Source organism: Quercus suber, unplaced genomic scaffold (assembly GCF_002906115.3).
Source record: "Quercus suber isolate HL8 unplaced genomic scaffold, Cork oak 2.0 scaffold_4, whole genome shotgun sequence".
NCBI classification, from domain to species: domain Eukaryota; kingdom Viridiplantae; phylum Streptophyta; class Magnoliopsida; order Fagales; family Fagaceae; genus Quercus; species Quercus suber.
The window spans coordinates 522,074-537,992 of NW_027069470.1; the positions used below are offsets into that span (position 1 = coordinate 522,074).

Here is a 15,919-nt window from a genome sequence, read left to right on the forward strand (position 1 = left end):
TCATCATTTTTTATCTCCCACATTTCCATCCCAACCAAATTGTTTGTGAGAATACAAACTTTCTTGAAAAGAACTACTTGCAAGACAAGATTTCGCACCAAATTGATGGGCTCTACCACTGCCTAAACTAATAGGACTTCAAAAGTACAAAATATTCAACTAAGAAAAATAAGGGAGCAAACAATGTAATCACAGTATGTAGATATCTTAATTCAAGTTCATACAAATAAGAAATATTCAAATCACACAAACTCCTAAGTTAAATTACAAAAATTATAATTAGATAATTCATGTGAGGCAAACACACTTACAAACATGAAGTTATCCTTTCATTGACTAGGTATGTGAATCAAGTTTATCAGATTTTTGTTATGTCCTCTAATATACCTTTAATCTTTATTTATTGTAGACAAAACAGTTACTGTACTCCTCCTTATTTTTTGGTAACTTTTATTGCACTCTGACTTAGTGGATAACTGACTATAATATTCTCTTGTTATAACAGGTCTCGCAAGTTTTGCTTATTTGGGCCATGGTTTACATTGATCAAGGTCCAGCCCCTCAAGTCACCCTTTAGTGGAAAACTGACTCACATGCTCACACATGTGAAAACTTTACAAAAACTTTTAGTTACACGTTACTACCTCCCGTGATATTCTCTGTTATAATGGGCCTGGCAAGTTTGCATATTTTGGGCCATGGCTGACAAAAATCCAGCCACTCAAGTAACTGATTCACATGATCACATATGTGAAAAATATTTTATTTTTAGCCTAGCACAAACAGTACCCAAGAGTGCGACTATTTAAGAGTCATATCAATTATCAAGAAAAGTCAAGAGGTGCTATCAAAAAAAAAAAAAAAAGTCAAGAGGTACAGAAGTGAGGTGTGTGAAAGAGTTATTTTTTCTGAAAAAAAATTTGGTATCAAGAATTAGGGTTTATTTGATGTGGGTCTGAAAACGACGGTCGTTCTCCTGTGTGATGATTCAAAGAAATGAAAAGTGAAATATATAATATAGAGAGAGTTATGGGATATCATAATTATATAATTCACTTGAAAATGATACTTTAATCACAAATTCACACTTTATTTTTCTCAAAAAAAAAAAATCACACTTTATTATTCAACTATTTGATATGGTTATATCTCTTGAGAAAAGAAATAAATAAAGAAAAAAAAAAAGATCACCCGATGCTCAACAGTCAACACCAAATATCTTGCTGATCCATCCTGTTGTTTGGGGAACACAAACCACAACAGCCAAACGCATCCAACTCTTAAGTAATTTCAAATACAAATTCAAACCCTACTTAGTTATAAGCTTGAATTACTAAGATTGGTTGGGATTTAAGTTATTTATTTATTTATTTTATATTTCATACATATACACTTAAATTAAAATAAAATATTATTTCTATCTTATATTAAAAAAAGAAAACACCAAATATATTTTTCTATCAAAAAAAAAAAAAAAAAAACCAAACAATATATTTTATTTTTTAATTTTAATAGATAATCCATGGCAGAGGCCACCTGGTATTTGGTCGTCGACATTGAATTCCAAATTCGAAGAACGAGACACGTGGGCAAGTCGATCCCAAAAGGTCGCCACGAAGGTCTGCATTCTTGTTATAGAAGCAGACACGTATGGGAACGCCAACACGTGTTCTTTCTCTAACTGATTTTGTCCTATAATATATAACCGCTTCCTTTTCTTCTTTCTTCTTTTTATGTGTTTCACTTTCAGTTCAAGAGAAAGATCAGTAGTGTGCATATATGATCTTATAATTCAGATATGATAGCGAAGAGGTTATAAATATATAAAGTATAATTCCTTTTGATCTGGTATTGTTTTTACTTTTTAGGCTTTTATTAATTGAAGGATAATATCAGGAAAAAAAAAAAAAATGAGCAGCAGCAGTAACTTGGAGACAAGGTCATTGCTGGATGAGCTGAGTAGCTTCGAGAAGGGTGGCTTCTTTGACCTCGGCCACCCTCTCCTCAACCGCATCGCTGAGAGCTTCGTCAAAGCCGCCGGGGTACTCTCTCTCTCTCTCTCTCATGCATGCATGTTTATACGTAACTCAGATTAAATTTTTTGAAAAATTAGTAATTTAGAGTACGAGATTCTATATTCTTCACCTTACCTTATTAAATATTATGTAATGGGTCCCACCTCACTTATTGGTGGCTCACATGTGAGGAGAGAAGGAGAGAGTGTTAGATGAGCTGATTAAATTCACAATTTCCTAAAAGTTTAAGCTTTTGAGAGAATCGGTAATTTAACGATATTTATCTATTTGGGTAGTATTTAAGTTTGTATGTGTGTATATTAGTAGATCATGTACGTATAGTTTTAATGGCTAAGGCCCATTTGATAAGAAATTTCTAATAAAGTTGATTGTATTTTTTGGAAATAAGTGTAAGTGTGGGTGAAAAAATGTGTAATGTTGTTTAAACTTAAATATTGAAAATTGTTGTTTAAACAACAGTAACAAATAGACCCTAAGTTACATAAACCCACCAAGAGGGTTTTCAAGAACCTATGATTTTACTTGCAATCTTATTATCTTCTTGTGCGTGTGTGCATGTATCAAATAAATCCAAGGACAGAATTTTTTTCTTTTCATAATTTTTTTTTCACAACCATTAATTGGTATGGCTAGTTTGTTGTGATTGGCGTAAATAAAAATGTAAAATAAAAATTATGTCAGTGGATCAAGTGAAAATAATATTGATCTAATCACAATATTATAGGTCATTTCAACCTTTGTGAAAAATGGTGTGTGCATATATATTGTAATATTTTACAGTGTACACCTATCTAAATCAGTAAATTCTAAAATGGGTGTCTTCTGCTTCACAGATCGGAGCTATTCAGGCTGTGTCACGCGAGGCTTATTTTACAGCCATCGAAGGTACAATGATTTCCAGTGCAAATCTTTGATTCTTATAGTGCAAGTGCAAATTGTCTAGTCCATACTTAAACACAATTCTTTTAAGACTTCCTTTTCTAAAAAATTATTTAGGACTTGATTAGTACATATGTGGATTTTTATTAGGTGCAGGACTTGATTCAGGTGGTGGTGATGTGTCATCGGAGCTCTCAGGTGCCAAGAAACGTCGGTTCCCAGACCTTAGAGGTAAACAACATGACAACACTCCTAATACTTTGACGGCTAAATTTTTATTTTTATTTATTTTTATGTGTAGTACATTAGATTAATTAAATTAAAACATCCAATTACCTAGTTACATTAACGAGTGAAACATATATATTTTTATATTTTTCAAGGACAATTAAATTTAAGGCTAAATTACAAATTGTAAGCTCTAACTTTGCCTAATAATTAAAATTAGTCCTCTAACTTCATTTTCGTTAAATTTAGTCTCTTAACTTTCAATCTGACATCTAATTAGCTAGATACATTAACAAGTGAGATATATATTTTTCTTCAAGGACAATTAAATTTAAGGCTAGATTACAAATTGTAAGCTCTAACTTTGCCTGAAATTGAGATTATTCCTCTAACTTTATTTTTGTTAAATTCAGTCTCTCAACTTTCAATTTTGTTCAATTCAAACCTCCTTTATTTCTCTGTTAGAATTGTGCCGTTAACTTTTAACTTTTTTCAATACAAAACTATATCATTTTGGGAGTCCTTAAAGGCTAGATTGAATAAAGTTGAACATTAAAAGATTGAATTGAATGACAGTGATGTTAGAAAATTAAATTGAATTTTAGGCAAAGTTAAGAGGTACAATTTGTAATTTAGCTTAAATATTTGACATTTAATTGAAAAACATAATATATTAAGGCTTTGTACCTAAATTTTACCCTATCTGTATACTATTAAGGAGGACGAACACCCCAAATTTCAATTTCCTTTGTGTTTAATACTTGGAAATTCAGTTTCCTGTGTGTTCAATGCTCAGAATACATGTTGGACGCCTCTAGAAATATCTTGCACATTTGTTATTAGTTAGTTGGGAGGGAAAAAATATTTTAAAATATTCTTTTGATTTTAGACGTCTTTTTAAAGATTTTACTAGTAGTTATTATTTTGTGAGCATAATATAAACAAAAAATATGTCCAACAATAAATAAAACATATTCATGTGGGAGGGAGGGAGGGAGGGAGGGAGGGAATATCCCTGTTTCAAGCATATTATAATTTGTACAGAAATTATTGGAATAGATACTAAGCATGTCTATACTCTTTTAAGTGTTGCACAGATGCTTTACACTGACAATGACAACATCATGTCATGATACGTATATTGCAATGACCTTGTCTTGTTGTTGCTCATGTGTTTGCAGGAGAAACCAACAGAAAATCCCTTGAAGCCATGGTGAGTTTTGAACTCTCTACCTTTTTGTTCTTAGACACACTAAGAACCATTACAAAGCCTTGTGGGAATTAATTGTAATAGCATTTGGATCCACACGCAGCAACATCTTTGTTTTTTTAGATCTCACTTTAACAGTACTGGCTAAAGTTAATCTGTCTAGTTTGTTAGGACATCTCAAACGTGTCATATTCCTGGGACGTATATGATTGTTGGTGTTTGCGCAGTTCATTCACTGGCATTTACTCTTGCTCATTGTTTATGTGATCAATGCTTGATTTAATGGTTTGGTCTTGTAACCATGATTTTCAGGTGAAGAATACGGGAAAAGAATCTTTGCAGTGGGGTAAGCCTGCATGGCCATACTCAAAATGATTTTTGTTTGTTTGTTTGTTTTGTTTTGAATATTTCAGCATCAAAAGGATTGAATGTAAACTGGAGTCACTAGAGTTGCCTGAGTTTAAGCTTAAATTGTATGTTTACTTGCTTGTTTTGACTCTTGGCAAGAATTCATATGTTATTGAAGGTCTTCTTTTCTACAGGTGAGACTGAAGTTGCCCAAGTTTAGATTAAATTGAATGCTCACTTGCTTGTTATGAGTCTTGGCAAGAATTCATATGTTATTGAAGGTCTTCTTTTCTACAGTTGAGACCAAAGTTGTCCAAGTTTAAGATTAAATTGAATGCTTGCTTGTTTCGATTCTTGACAAGAATCCGTATGCTATTGAATGTTTTCTTTTCTAATATTGAAATAAGAACAATGTTAAAAGGCATTAGCAAGCATTAGCAATTTTACTACAGAATGCTTTCAAATTGATATAACAAAGAATGTGATTGGTCTCACATTAGCAACATGATAAATAAATTTATTAATTTTTTTTTTGGGTGTATAAAAGTTAACACATCAGTTTGTAGTTTGTAAGATTTACGTAATAATATTTATGCCATCCCTAGCACCATATTGAAATAAAAGTTTTGATTTAAGTCACAAACTAAAGCAGCCTGGTTTTTTTAATTGGTTGTTGTTGCAATGTGCATGATTCAATGTACGTTTGCTAACATATAATGGCAGGGAGGAGCTAACACTAACAGTTTGTTTTCTACTGTAGGACTGGCTGCTGGAGTGTATTCAGGTCTCACTTATGGGCTAAAGGAGGCTCGTGGATCTCATGATTGGGTAATGTTCATATTCATGATGATTATATCTGTCATCTCACAATGCTGTGGATTATATCTGATTAAAATTCCTGGTGAACTGGCTTATCTGTGTACTCTCTCTCTCTCTCTCTCTCTCTCATGTTTATTTTCATAGTTTCTTAATTTTTGTGAAGACATTAAATTAGCAAATGTAGAGCTGTATATGATATGATTGTTGATAAATAAACACGTCTCAAATGATAATACTACGAGGAAATGGTGAATTTAATTATTTGACCATTATTTTAACACACCTCTCATGTGTAGATTCAAACTTACGCTTAATAAGTGGGTTCCCAAGTCCAACATGTAAAAATTTAAACTTTTCACACGTGGGTGTAGGATCTCTTGCTTTGATACTATGATAAACAATCCCTTGTCCCAAAGGCCTAATTAATTGGGAAATGATGAATTGTAATATGTAACCATTGTTCTAAAAATTGCGGTTTGAGACTAGGCAACAAGCAGAGCTTCTCATCTGAAAATTAATTCAGTAACTTTGTTGATTTCGTTAAGCTTTATTTTACTGCAGAAAAACAGTGCAGTTGCAGGAGCAATAACTGGGATGGCATTGGCACTTACATCTGAGGACTCCTCACATGAGCAGATTGTGCAATGTGCAATCACTGGAGCTGCAATTTCCACTGCTGCAAATCTTCTTACTGGGATATTTTAAGGCCACCAAAGAAATGTAGCTGCCTTCCTGTTTTACTTTGATATGTTATTGTTGGTACTTGTCTAAGAATGTTGTTGCTAGGATTTTCCTTGAGATGGTCTTTTCCCTTAATAATTATAAAGGTTATGGCACTTTCTTGGACTGGTATGTTCTTTCTTTTGTGAGCACTTTTTTTTCCCTGTTTTTGAAGTAAGTTAGAATAATAGTTAAATAATTGAATTCACCCTTTTAGCTATTTATTTAGGACAAGTGGTAATTTTATCATGGTTTTGATAGCTTGAAGGTCTTCATGATGTCATCTTACCATCTTGGGCATTGAATCGTCCAAAATGCTTGATTTGGTTTCAACTTGGAGGAGCTGTATTCATTTGCTTTTTTTTTTTTTCCCCCTTCTTCTTTGGCAAATGTAACAGTACCAAGGCTAACCTTTGAGCATTTTAAATCATATGAAGACAGTGGCTTGTTTGATGATCTACTCATATCTGTGGCTAATGTTCAATATTATTGGGATATCGGTGGTTAGCGTTTTGAATATCTTTTAGACTCATTCCAGATTACATTTTTGACTGCATACAAGTCAAAATTTGCTCATGCATAGATATTTCATCAAATTTTTGTGTTGTCTCTCATTTATTTCTCAATATTAAATACTTACTAGTTTTTTTTTTTTGGTAATGGCTAGCATTAAAATGCATTGCTTGGCACTTTGTTAACACTAAAATATATTCCAATCTCAAACATCCATTTGTACAAGGCCAATCACATCAACAAAAATTGTGTTTTAACACTAAAATCTATATCAATCAGAAACATGAACTAGTCCAAGAACCCTAATAAGGGCCAATCAAATCCACAAAAATTGTGTTTTAACACTAATCTATACCAATCACAAAAATCTAGAACGGCCGAGTTCTTGATTAAGGAATTGTCTGCTTGCTAAAAAACTGCTTCCATTTCCTCCTGGTATGGATCTGCTAGTCCTTGACTTGGTCTTGGGACTAGAGGTTGATGGCCTGGGCTTGGGCCTGTAGCTTTTGAATCTGTACTTGTTGATTTTGCTATTTATGGTTGCTGTTTAGGGAGATTAAAATCCGCAATAAATGGTTGCTGTCTAGGGAGATTAAAACCCGCAAGAAATAGATCACCTACTTGTGTGAGTTGATGAAGAAACGCCTGGTGCACTGGTGGAGTACTCAAAAGAGACTGTGAAAACCTCCTAATGTAACCTAGTGACCCATTCGCTCATAATGTAACCTAGTGACCCATTCGCTCAGTTGAGTAACTGAAGGACCTACAGGCCAAGGGACAGTTTCAAGTCGACAGTTTCTATGGGGTGTAGGCCTCCCAAAACGCAACGGAGGCATGCAAAGGTTTCCTTGGAATTTTATTTTGTTATAATAATATTATAACAAAATGCTTAGGCAAAAGAGGGAAAATGTGTCTGAACCTTGTTGTTTTATTTTAATTAGGTTTGTTTGTATCGAAAACCATTGATTGTACACAAGCAGGCTTGTCTTCTTGTGGAATTCTAAGCAATACTTTTTGCACAAAAACCACCCTGTATTGATTTATGATATTCTTATTGTCAAAGGTTTTTTTTGGGAAAGCATCTCTCATAGGGTAGTTTTCACCTGAATTTTTGGCACGGACCTGACTCGAGCATTCATCTAACCCACCCAAAACTCTTTGCGTCGGGTCGGATTAGACAGGTTCTTGCTCACCTCTAATTACAATCTAAAACGAGATCTTTAATAAACATTATGGGCACGTTTGGTAAACTGTAATATATATTGTAATGTAATAGGTATTCCTATGGCATAACTATTCGGTTGTTTGGTTATGTTTTTATTACAATGAATAACTATTCCTTATGAATAGCTATTCTTCAAAATGAAGAATAACTATTTCTTATCAAAAGTACTGAATATCTATTCCTTCACCTTATGTAATAATTTTTTTTAAAAATTTCCTAAAAAGTCATTAGTTGCCACATCTTCAAAAGGAAAGAAAATAAATTTATCTTATTGTTAATTATTAGCTCTATTTTGAACACCCTAAAATAAGTGTATTTTAGGAAATTTGACTTAAAAATAATTTAATTACACATTCTTTTTTTATTCTACTAAATTGTGGATGCATATTCAGGATTCTATTTCTAAATGGTCATCAAACTAATGAATAGTAAAACTTATTACATTCCAACTTAATGTATTCCTTATAATAGTTATTCCTATTCTCATGTAATAATATAGTGTACCAAACGTGCCCTATTAGTTTTCTTCAATATCTCAATAGTGGTACTTGATCAACACTTCTTTGCATAGCCATCAATTTGATGTATGTATTTTTTCTTTAAACAACTTTAGCCTTGATTGAGTTGGTTTTTTTCTTAAATACCACTATGATCATGTCAAAATCATGAAACATTAACTATGATATTGACATGTTAAATGCATTTTATTCAAAATATGGCCATATTGCTATGAAGATTTTTCATTTGCCTAGAGTATTTTAAATATAAAATAAAAAGTCTTAAAATAATGTAAATTCTAAATGGTGTTATTTTTATTAAATACCACAATTAAGCTTTAACTAGATTATTTTCAAACTTTGCTCAAATTCACGGTTCACAAAAAATAGGCCATAGTCTAGGACCGACTAAAAACATTTTGGGGTCAAGCACAAATGTAAAATGTATTATTATTAAAGCTATATAAAAACACGCTCTAACCACACCTAAACCTATCACAAAATATGGTTGTCGCACTGCTGACTGCGTTAGAGGTGCAAAAACCAATGTGGTGCAATTTGTGCTTCTATTTTTAGAAAACCACAAAATCTGCACCACACCTATTAATATATAAGTTCTATTTTATATTTAATATATAATATATAATTTATAATTAATATATTAACTATATATCTAACATATATTTTATATATGTTTTTAATATATATGAAAATCGACCAAATTGCATCGCATTGCATGGTGATCGATCAATTAAGGTGAGGTGTAATAAGGGTTTTCGGCAAACCACACTGCATGGTGCGGTGCTAAAAATGGCCCAAAATCACACTAAACAGCATCATGAACACAACCAACTATTACTTAATATTTTATAAGAGATACACTAATCAGAAAAGAGAATCCAATATTTTTTTTAATATAATTTAATACATTAATTGGACTATTTTCATATATTTATAAAAATATATTTTAAAATTTTTAATTCTAAAAATATTGAAACAATCAATATCAGAATAAATAATATATTTTAGATGGTCATTGTCTCTCTTGGCAATACTGGACTTCAGTTTTTGAAAAATGGATTTAAGTAGTGAATTTATCTCAATTATTTCTAATTTCAATTTTGATAGAGAGAAAATGGAAGAATAAAATTGTTGGGAGATTGAAAAATTTTAAACTCTTAAAACTACCATAAGCATACTAAAATGAGTTCAAATTTGGTAATGATGGGATGTAAAACTTATGTCTTACACAATCTAATAAGAAATTGTAACATCAATTTTCTACTTAGAATTCAGTACATTCTACCATATCTAATAACATTTTAATAAACTACTAGTTGAGTTAGACTTTCATATGGGTATTAGAATTGATTGGATGTTGTTATGTCTATTCTTTAATATGTTATATGATGTTGTTGTATAATGGTATTGGATGGTGTAAAACTTGGGGTTTTACACCATATGCTTATAAAATTTAATGTTTACTAAAATATATTAATAAAATGTTGAACATTTGAAAAGAGTATATATTTTAAAAATAATTTTTATTTATCAAATTTTTGGCATTTAATTAAAATTTTATATCATAAGATAGATATTGCATTCTATCATGACAAAAGTTGAAACTTAGATGATCAATTTTGAATTTTAGCCTTTTTTTAATTTTAAATTTTTAAGTGAGAGCCTTATGGCCTGTTTGGATTGAGAGAGGAGGGAGGGGATGGTGGGGCAATTAGTTTTTATTTTATTGAGTTTTTATTTATTTACTTTTTTGATTGGTATTTTGTTGAGTTTTAATTTTAAGTAAAACGCTGGTTTTACGCAGTCCAATGAAAACACTACACATCATTATTTCAGTAAAACCTGAATACGCTTTACCACACAAACACAATAATAACACTTAAATCCCAAATCCACAAACACGTATCAGAATTCAGACCTAATCAAGAAATCTCCTCGCTCTGTTTCCTCTTGCCTAGATCTCCACCCCCACCACGCACATCCACACACAAGTCACCGGATTCGTCGCTGGAGCTTGGAAACCCCGTGAGCGTGGTGTCGCCGCCATCCCAAGGTTTGTTTTTTCGTGAATTTTTTTTTCCCAATTTGGATTTCAAATTATTGATGGGTTTGGATTGCTTTTTTGGACTTTAATAACTTGATTTGGTATGGGTTTTTGTTTTTCTGTATTTTGGTTACTTGATGGGGTTTTGATTAGATTTCTAAGTGTTAGGGTTTAACCCCTAAGCGAATCTGATTGTGGTTCTTCAGAGGATGGGGTGGTATTTTTTGGTTAAAAATATGTATTCGACTGTTGAGTAATTTGGGAAAAGAGAAATCAATATGAAATCTAAAGAAATATTATATTTCAAAAAAATTTCTTAATTTTGGTTACAATTAAAAAGCAAAATGGTTGATTTATAAAGGAAATCCTTGTTTCTTTGTCTTGCAGCTATTTAGGACCCTGTAATTACTCTCATATCAAAAGGAAAACCTTGAATTTTGAAGAAAGTAATTTTGCACTCTAATAGAACCATAACTTAGTCATTTGAGATGAGAACATAAGATGCACAATGAATTAAAAAGGCCCCCAAAAAAAAAAAATCTATTTTTGCTATGAAAATTTAGTTTTGGTAGTTAGAAATTAAGCAAGACCAAAAACCCAAATGGTCCTTGCACTATATGGTTGGGGGTTTCCGTTGACTGTATTTTGTCCAAGTTTCAAGGTTACTAGCTCGTGAATTGTGGATTTGATATGCTTTATCATTTTTCATCTCTCATTTTGGTTCATCTAGGTAAACTGAAACAATTACTAGCTTTGCGTCTGTCCTTGTGTTTATAAACAAGCTTGAAGTCAAGAAATTTTTTTTTAAAACCAACTCACCAACCCATGAAAAACTAACGCAAGGTGTTGAGTTGGGTTGGGTTGACCTACTTATCCATAGTTCAATAAACAGCTTATATAAGAAATTGTCAAATAAAACCTTACATTAGTATTTTTTTTTCATTAAAAACCAAAGTTTTAATCACATGAATTACACAATTTCTACAACATCATCAATAATTTTAAAGTATCATTATTATCATTACTTCTACTAAAATGTCATTAGTAGAAGTAATAAGAAGTAGTTTTCTATTAAGGAGATAACAGAGAGTATGACTTTGGATAGAAAATAGAAAATTTTACATGTGGCTAACCTTAACTAGTCTATTCAAAACCTTTAGCTGACCCTAAAATTTTGAGATTAAGGCTTTGTTTTTGTTATTGTTGGAGGTAATTTAATTGAATTGGGTATACTGAAGTATATGTAAGTTTCTGTTTCTGTTTGGTTTTGGAAAGCTTGTGATGTTTTTCTGGTTGTTGATTGGGTGTCTCTAATATTTTGTAAAGATATGGTGTTTTGGTTCAAAACCTATAGGGTGTGTGTATAATTATAAAGGGGAAGAAAAAGATATGGGTGTTTTGGTTATAAATTCTGGAGGTCTTTGTTGGAACTTTTAAAGACTTGTATAAGTTTCTCTGATTTTTCTTTGCATTAAATTTGTTGAATCAAAGGACTTTTAGTTTTACTGAATTTTGGGTTACATACCAAGAAATGGTAAAGAATCAGCCAATGAAAATGACTCAAATAATTTCTGAATGCAGGGTGAAGGAGGGTTGGAGTATTTCTTTGAGAGATTAAAAATTCTGCGTATTCTGATTTAGAAAATGTCGAGTAAGAAAGAAGATAAAGCTCAGGTTGCAGCTGAAAGAATCAAGGCTGCAACCTTGAGTGCTGCGAAAGGTCTTAGTCGTGCTCAGGCTGAACGGGCTGCAGCAGCTGCAGCACGAAATGTCAATGCTTATGGGCAGAAGGAAGAAGGGCCTAGCAGATGGCAGGAGAAAAGGGAGGCAAAGAGGCAGATGTATTTGAACAGTACTGAAAAGGCTGTGAGATTGGGTGAAAGGAAAGACCTTAAGGCTACTACGGCTACCACGAGTGGTGTGGCTTCACAATGCCAGAAGTGTTTCCAGAGTGGTCATTGGACATATGAATGCAAAAATGAACGTGTTTACATCTCACGACCCTCTCGGACCCAGCAACTTAAGAACCCCAAGTTGAGGATGAAGGTGTCAATCTCTTATGATTTAGATAATCCTGATGTTAAGGAGGAGGAGAAACCTGAAAAGAGTTCTAAGAAAAGCAAAAGGAAGCAACGGTCAGATTCTGATTCTGGTAGTGACAGCGAGGCTTCAGTTTTTGAGACTGACAGTGGAGCATCATCAGTTACTGGATCTGGTTATTCTTCAGAGAGTAGTTCGGATTATAGTTCATCATCTGATTCAGAGGAGGAAAGGAGGCGGCGAAGGAAGAAAAAGAAGCAGAAGAGGGGGAGGCGTAGTAAGAGGTATAGTACTTCGTCTGAGTCTTCTGATTCGGACTCGGCTTCAGAGTCTGATTCTGATGATAGGAGCAGCCGCAGGAAGAGCAGGAGGCACAGCCGAAGGCGCTAAAGGAGGTAGTTGAACAGTAAGGATCATTGGCATGGAGTAGTATTTGCTTTGCTATTTTTCTTGTGTGTTATTAACCTCTACGAGCTCCAAATATATTTTCATCAGCACCTATGGAACTTTGTGAAGGTTTTATGCATGTTGCAAGCTGTGCCTTGTAAAATAAGCTTAGTAGATGTTTTCTTTTTTCTGTTATTGTATGATAAAATACTTAAGATTTTACCTTGTTTGCCTTTTCATATTGCAGTTTGTTCTTGACCTTTTCAGTTCTCCTTTAAGTTTGTCAAACAAGATTAGTCTATTGGTGCAAGTAAAGCATCAGATTTTTCTGTAGTTTGAGTTTACTGTTGCTAGTTTTGAGGACCAAGACTGGCTATCATGGCTTTGAAGTAATAAATTTGGTAGTTGCGGGAAATGAAAACTGCATTTAGTCTTAGCTGGATAAATTTCGCTACTGTTGCATCTGAACCATATCACCCTTTGCAGAGAGCTTTAGAACCTTCTTCAGTGCTTGCATACATCTGGCCTTGTCAGCTTCTTATGTTCTATGATTCTGGATCTTCATCTAAAATGGTGTGCAGTCAAAACTTTAAATCAATTTTTTTATTGAATCCAAGTCAGGCTGAGCAGTGAAAAGAAAAGGTTGCCAAAGACCCTTGGCATCCTCACTGAAAATTTTCAGTACAAAAGAAAAGATGTTAGGAATATGGAATTATGGATGTAATTAATTCCAATACAAGGGTCTTTTGTTTTCTTTATTTATTTATTTATTTATTATTATAGATAGTAGTAGAGGGTGCTGATTTGAACCATGAAGGATGTTATTAGTTATTACCACTGAAACTTGTACAATGTGAACTGTGAGCTTTTTGCTTTCTTGGATTAGTGAGCTGCATATTCAAGCCCCATTTTGGTGAGTCATATTGGGTTAGATTAGATCTGGAGTGGAGGTGGAGGTGGAGGTGGAGATGGAGATGGGGTACTGGGGTTGCAGTTTGGACGAAAAAGAAAGATTTCAGGGAAACACTCTAAAAGCAGAGATAGAAAGCAAGAAAAAAATCTCTCTTCGTAGTTTTATTGAGAATTCATAGACACCATCACCATAACTACAGTAGTATTCGAAGGCCAGATTATTAGCTGACCAAGATCAAGCAATCCGTGGTTTTGCTGCAATAGGCCACGACCATGCCACCTCTAAGGGTTATTTATGGCTTCGTGATGACCTTTTCCGCTGAGAGACGCCTCTGACAAGGTCACCAGTCATGCTGTCATTCTCATTGATCATAACAATTTATCCTTACCTTTTATAGTAAACGGTTAAATAATGGCGTTAAGATCGCTTTTTGACTCTAGGGTCTAATTTCTTACCTTTTAAAACTCTCATGTTTAATTTGTTTACTATTGAAACTATAGGATTTAATTTAGACTACCCTTAGAATTATGTGTTTTAAAGTGAAAATTTTTCAATTTAATTATTTCGATTTCCAACTTAAGCCCCCCTTTTCTTTTTGAACTAAGAATTCCCGAATTTCACTCTCGCCCTTGACAATCTACTTATCCCATGTCAAAGTGATTATGGATTAACCCAAAAAAGTAAAAAGATAAAAGAAAGTTAGGATTTTGATTGGTCACATTGAATAAGTTCAAATTGTAATTATTCAAATGAGCCTACGATAAAAGCTTTAGAGTGATAAGAATTCACCTCAAAAGGTAAAAAAATAAAAGAAGGCTGTAGTTGGGCACAATTTTTTTTTTTTTTTTTTTTTTTAGAGAGTTTCAACTTATGACGTTCGTTCTTAATAATATTCATCAATTGGAGTAAAGTAAAATTGTAATTACGTTAACGAGTCGAAGGTAAAAGTTTCAAAGTGATTACTAATTATGAATTAATTAAAAAAGGATAAATTATAGAAGAAAGTCAAGATTATGGTTGGACATGTTTGACTCATCAATTCAAGTAGTGTGAAATTGTAATTATGTAAATGAGCCCATGGTAAAAGCTTCAATTTAAATGTGTAGTGTAAGGATAAGAAATTATATTCCTATGTTTGAGTCTTTATCTAATGGTAAGGCTAGGATTACTCTACTTCGAAGATAGTTTAGACACTTAAAAAGCTAACATCCAACTCCGGCCTTAGTATTGTGGGGTAAAGCTTAGAGGAAAAAATGATTCTCAATTTCAAAATTTCTTTTCTTAAGCAAGGTAAAATTTAATGAATGCCTTAAGTGTATTGGTTTAAGAAGTATTATTATAATTTTTAATGAAAAAAGGAAAAATAAAATTGACTACTTTTTATCTTCTAAAAAATAAAAACATGAACACTGTATTAAGTTTCTTAAGATTATACATTAACAAATGCCCTAAGGGCAACCGTTAAAAACTTAAAATAAAGATGATCGAGCTTAATAACGTGAGTTTGTAACTAAGTAAGGCATTAAGGAGATTGAAAAAATGGAAAAATTGTCTTGGTTGGAATTACGTAGTCCGCTGGTCTTGAGTTGACCTTAGCATGTCCTTTTGTCCTTGGGTTAGTGGACGCCACCAAATTAGTTGAATATGTTTTCTTGGAAAAAAAAAATAATTGAGAAAAAGAGGGGGCAGATGAATAAGGAAAAATTGCAAAATAATACAGTATTTAACAACTTAGTCTCAATTTTTTTAAGGAAAATTATTGTGTATTTTTGGAGTACTATAAATATGTATTTTCTCATCTCATATGAATAGTAAATTTCACTAATTAAATTTATGATGAGACTCACTATTTATGTGAGAAGAAAAAATATGTATTTATGTTGTTCTAGAGGACTTAATAATTTTTCTTTTTTTAATCATGATTTTAAAACCCGATTTTTTAAAGAAGAAAAACCCGATTTTTGAATTGAAAAAATTAAAAAAAAAAAAGGGGCAGATCACCCGTTTTTGCCCTTTTAAAATGAGTATAATTTCAGTGT

General features: G+C 32.6%; 2 protein-coding genes across 3 annotated transcripts; both read left to right on the forward strand.

The window, feature by feature from the left end:
- The first annotated feature begins 1,731 nt into the window (after positions 1–1,731).
- On the forward strand, positions 1,732–6,372 carry LOC112007333 (outer envelope pore protein 16-2, chloroplastic). 2 transcript variants are annotated; one of them, XM_065770581.1, is made up of 7 exons: positions 1,732–2,042; positions 2,870–2,921; positions 3,072–3,146; positions 4,325–4,356; positions 4,666–4,699; positions 5,462–5,529; positions 6,082–6,372. In XM_065770581.1, exons 1-7 carry the CDS (start codon positions 1,911–1,913, stop codon positions 6,223–6,225), a joined length of 537 nt encoding a protein of 178 aa, XP_065626653.1. In that variant the 5' UTR covers positions 1,732–1,910; the 3' UTR covers positions 6,226–6,372. The 2 variants fall into 2 exon arrangements, with proteins under 2 accessions (XP_065626653.1, XP_023895441.1); XM_024039673.2 differs by having other exon boundaries at positions 1,734–2,042; positions 3,066–3,146.
- Positions 6,373–10,362: 3,990 nt separating this feature from the next.
- On the forward strand, positions 10,363–13,227 carry LOC112007295 (uncharacterized). Its single transcript, XM_024039628.2, has 2 exons — positions 10,363–10,549; positions 12,122–13,227. The coding sequence occupies exon 2, from the start codon at positions 12,185–12,187 to the stop codon at positions 12,968–12,970; it is 786 nt and encodes a 261-aa protein (XP_023895396.1). The 5' UTR covers positions 10,363–10,549; positions 12,122–12,184; the 3' UTR covers positions 12,971–13,227.
- The last annotated feature ends 2,692 nt before the right edge of the window (positions 13,228–15,919 follow it).

Coding starts and splice junctions, on each gene's coding strand:
- LOC112007295 (XM_024039628.2), top strand. CDS start 12,185: ATGTCGAGTAAGAAAGAAGATAAAGCTCAGGTTGCAGCTGAAAGAATC.
- LOC112007333 (XM_024039673.2), top strand. CDS start 1,911: ATGAGCAGCAGCAGTAACTTGGAGACAAGGTCATTGCTGGATGAGCTG. Junction 2,043..2,869: donor GCTTCGTCAAAGCCGCCGGG/GTACTCTCTCTC, acceptor TCTGCTTCACAG/ATCGGAGCTATTCAGGCTGT. Junction 3,147..4,324: donor TCGGTTCCCAGACCTTAGAG/GTAAACAACATG, acceptor ATGTGTTTGCAG/GAGAAACCAACAGAAAATCC.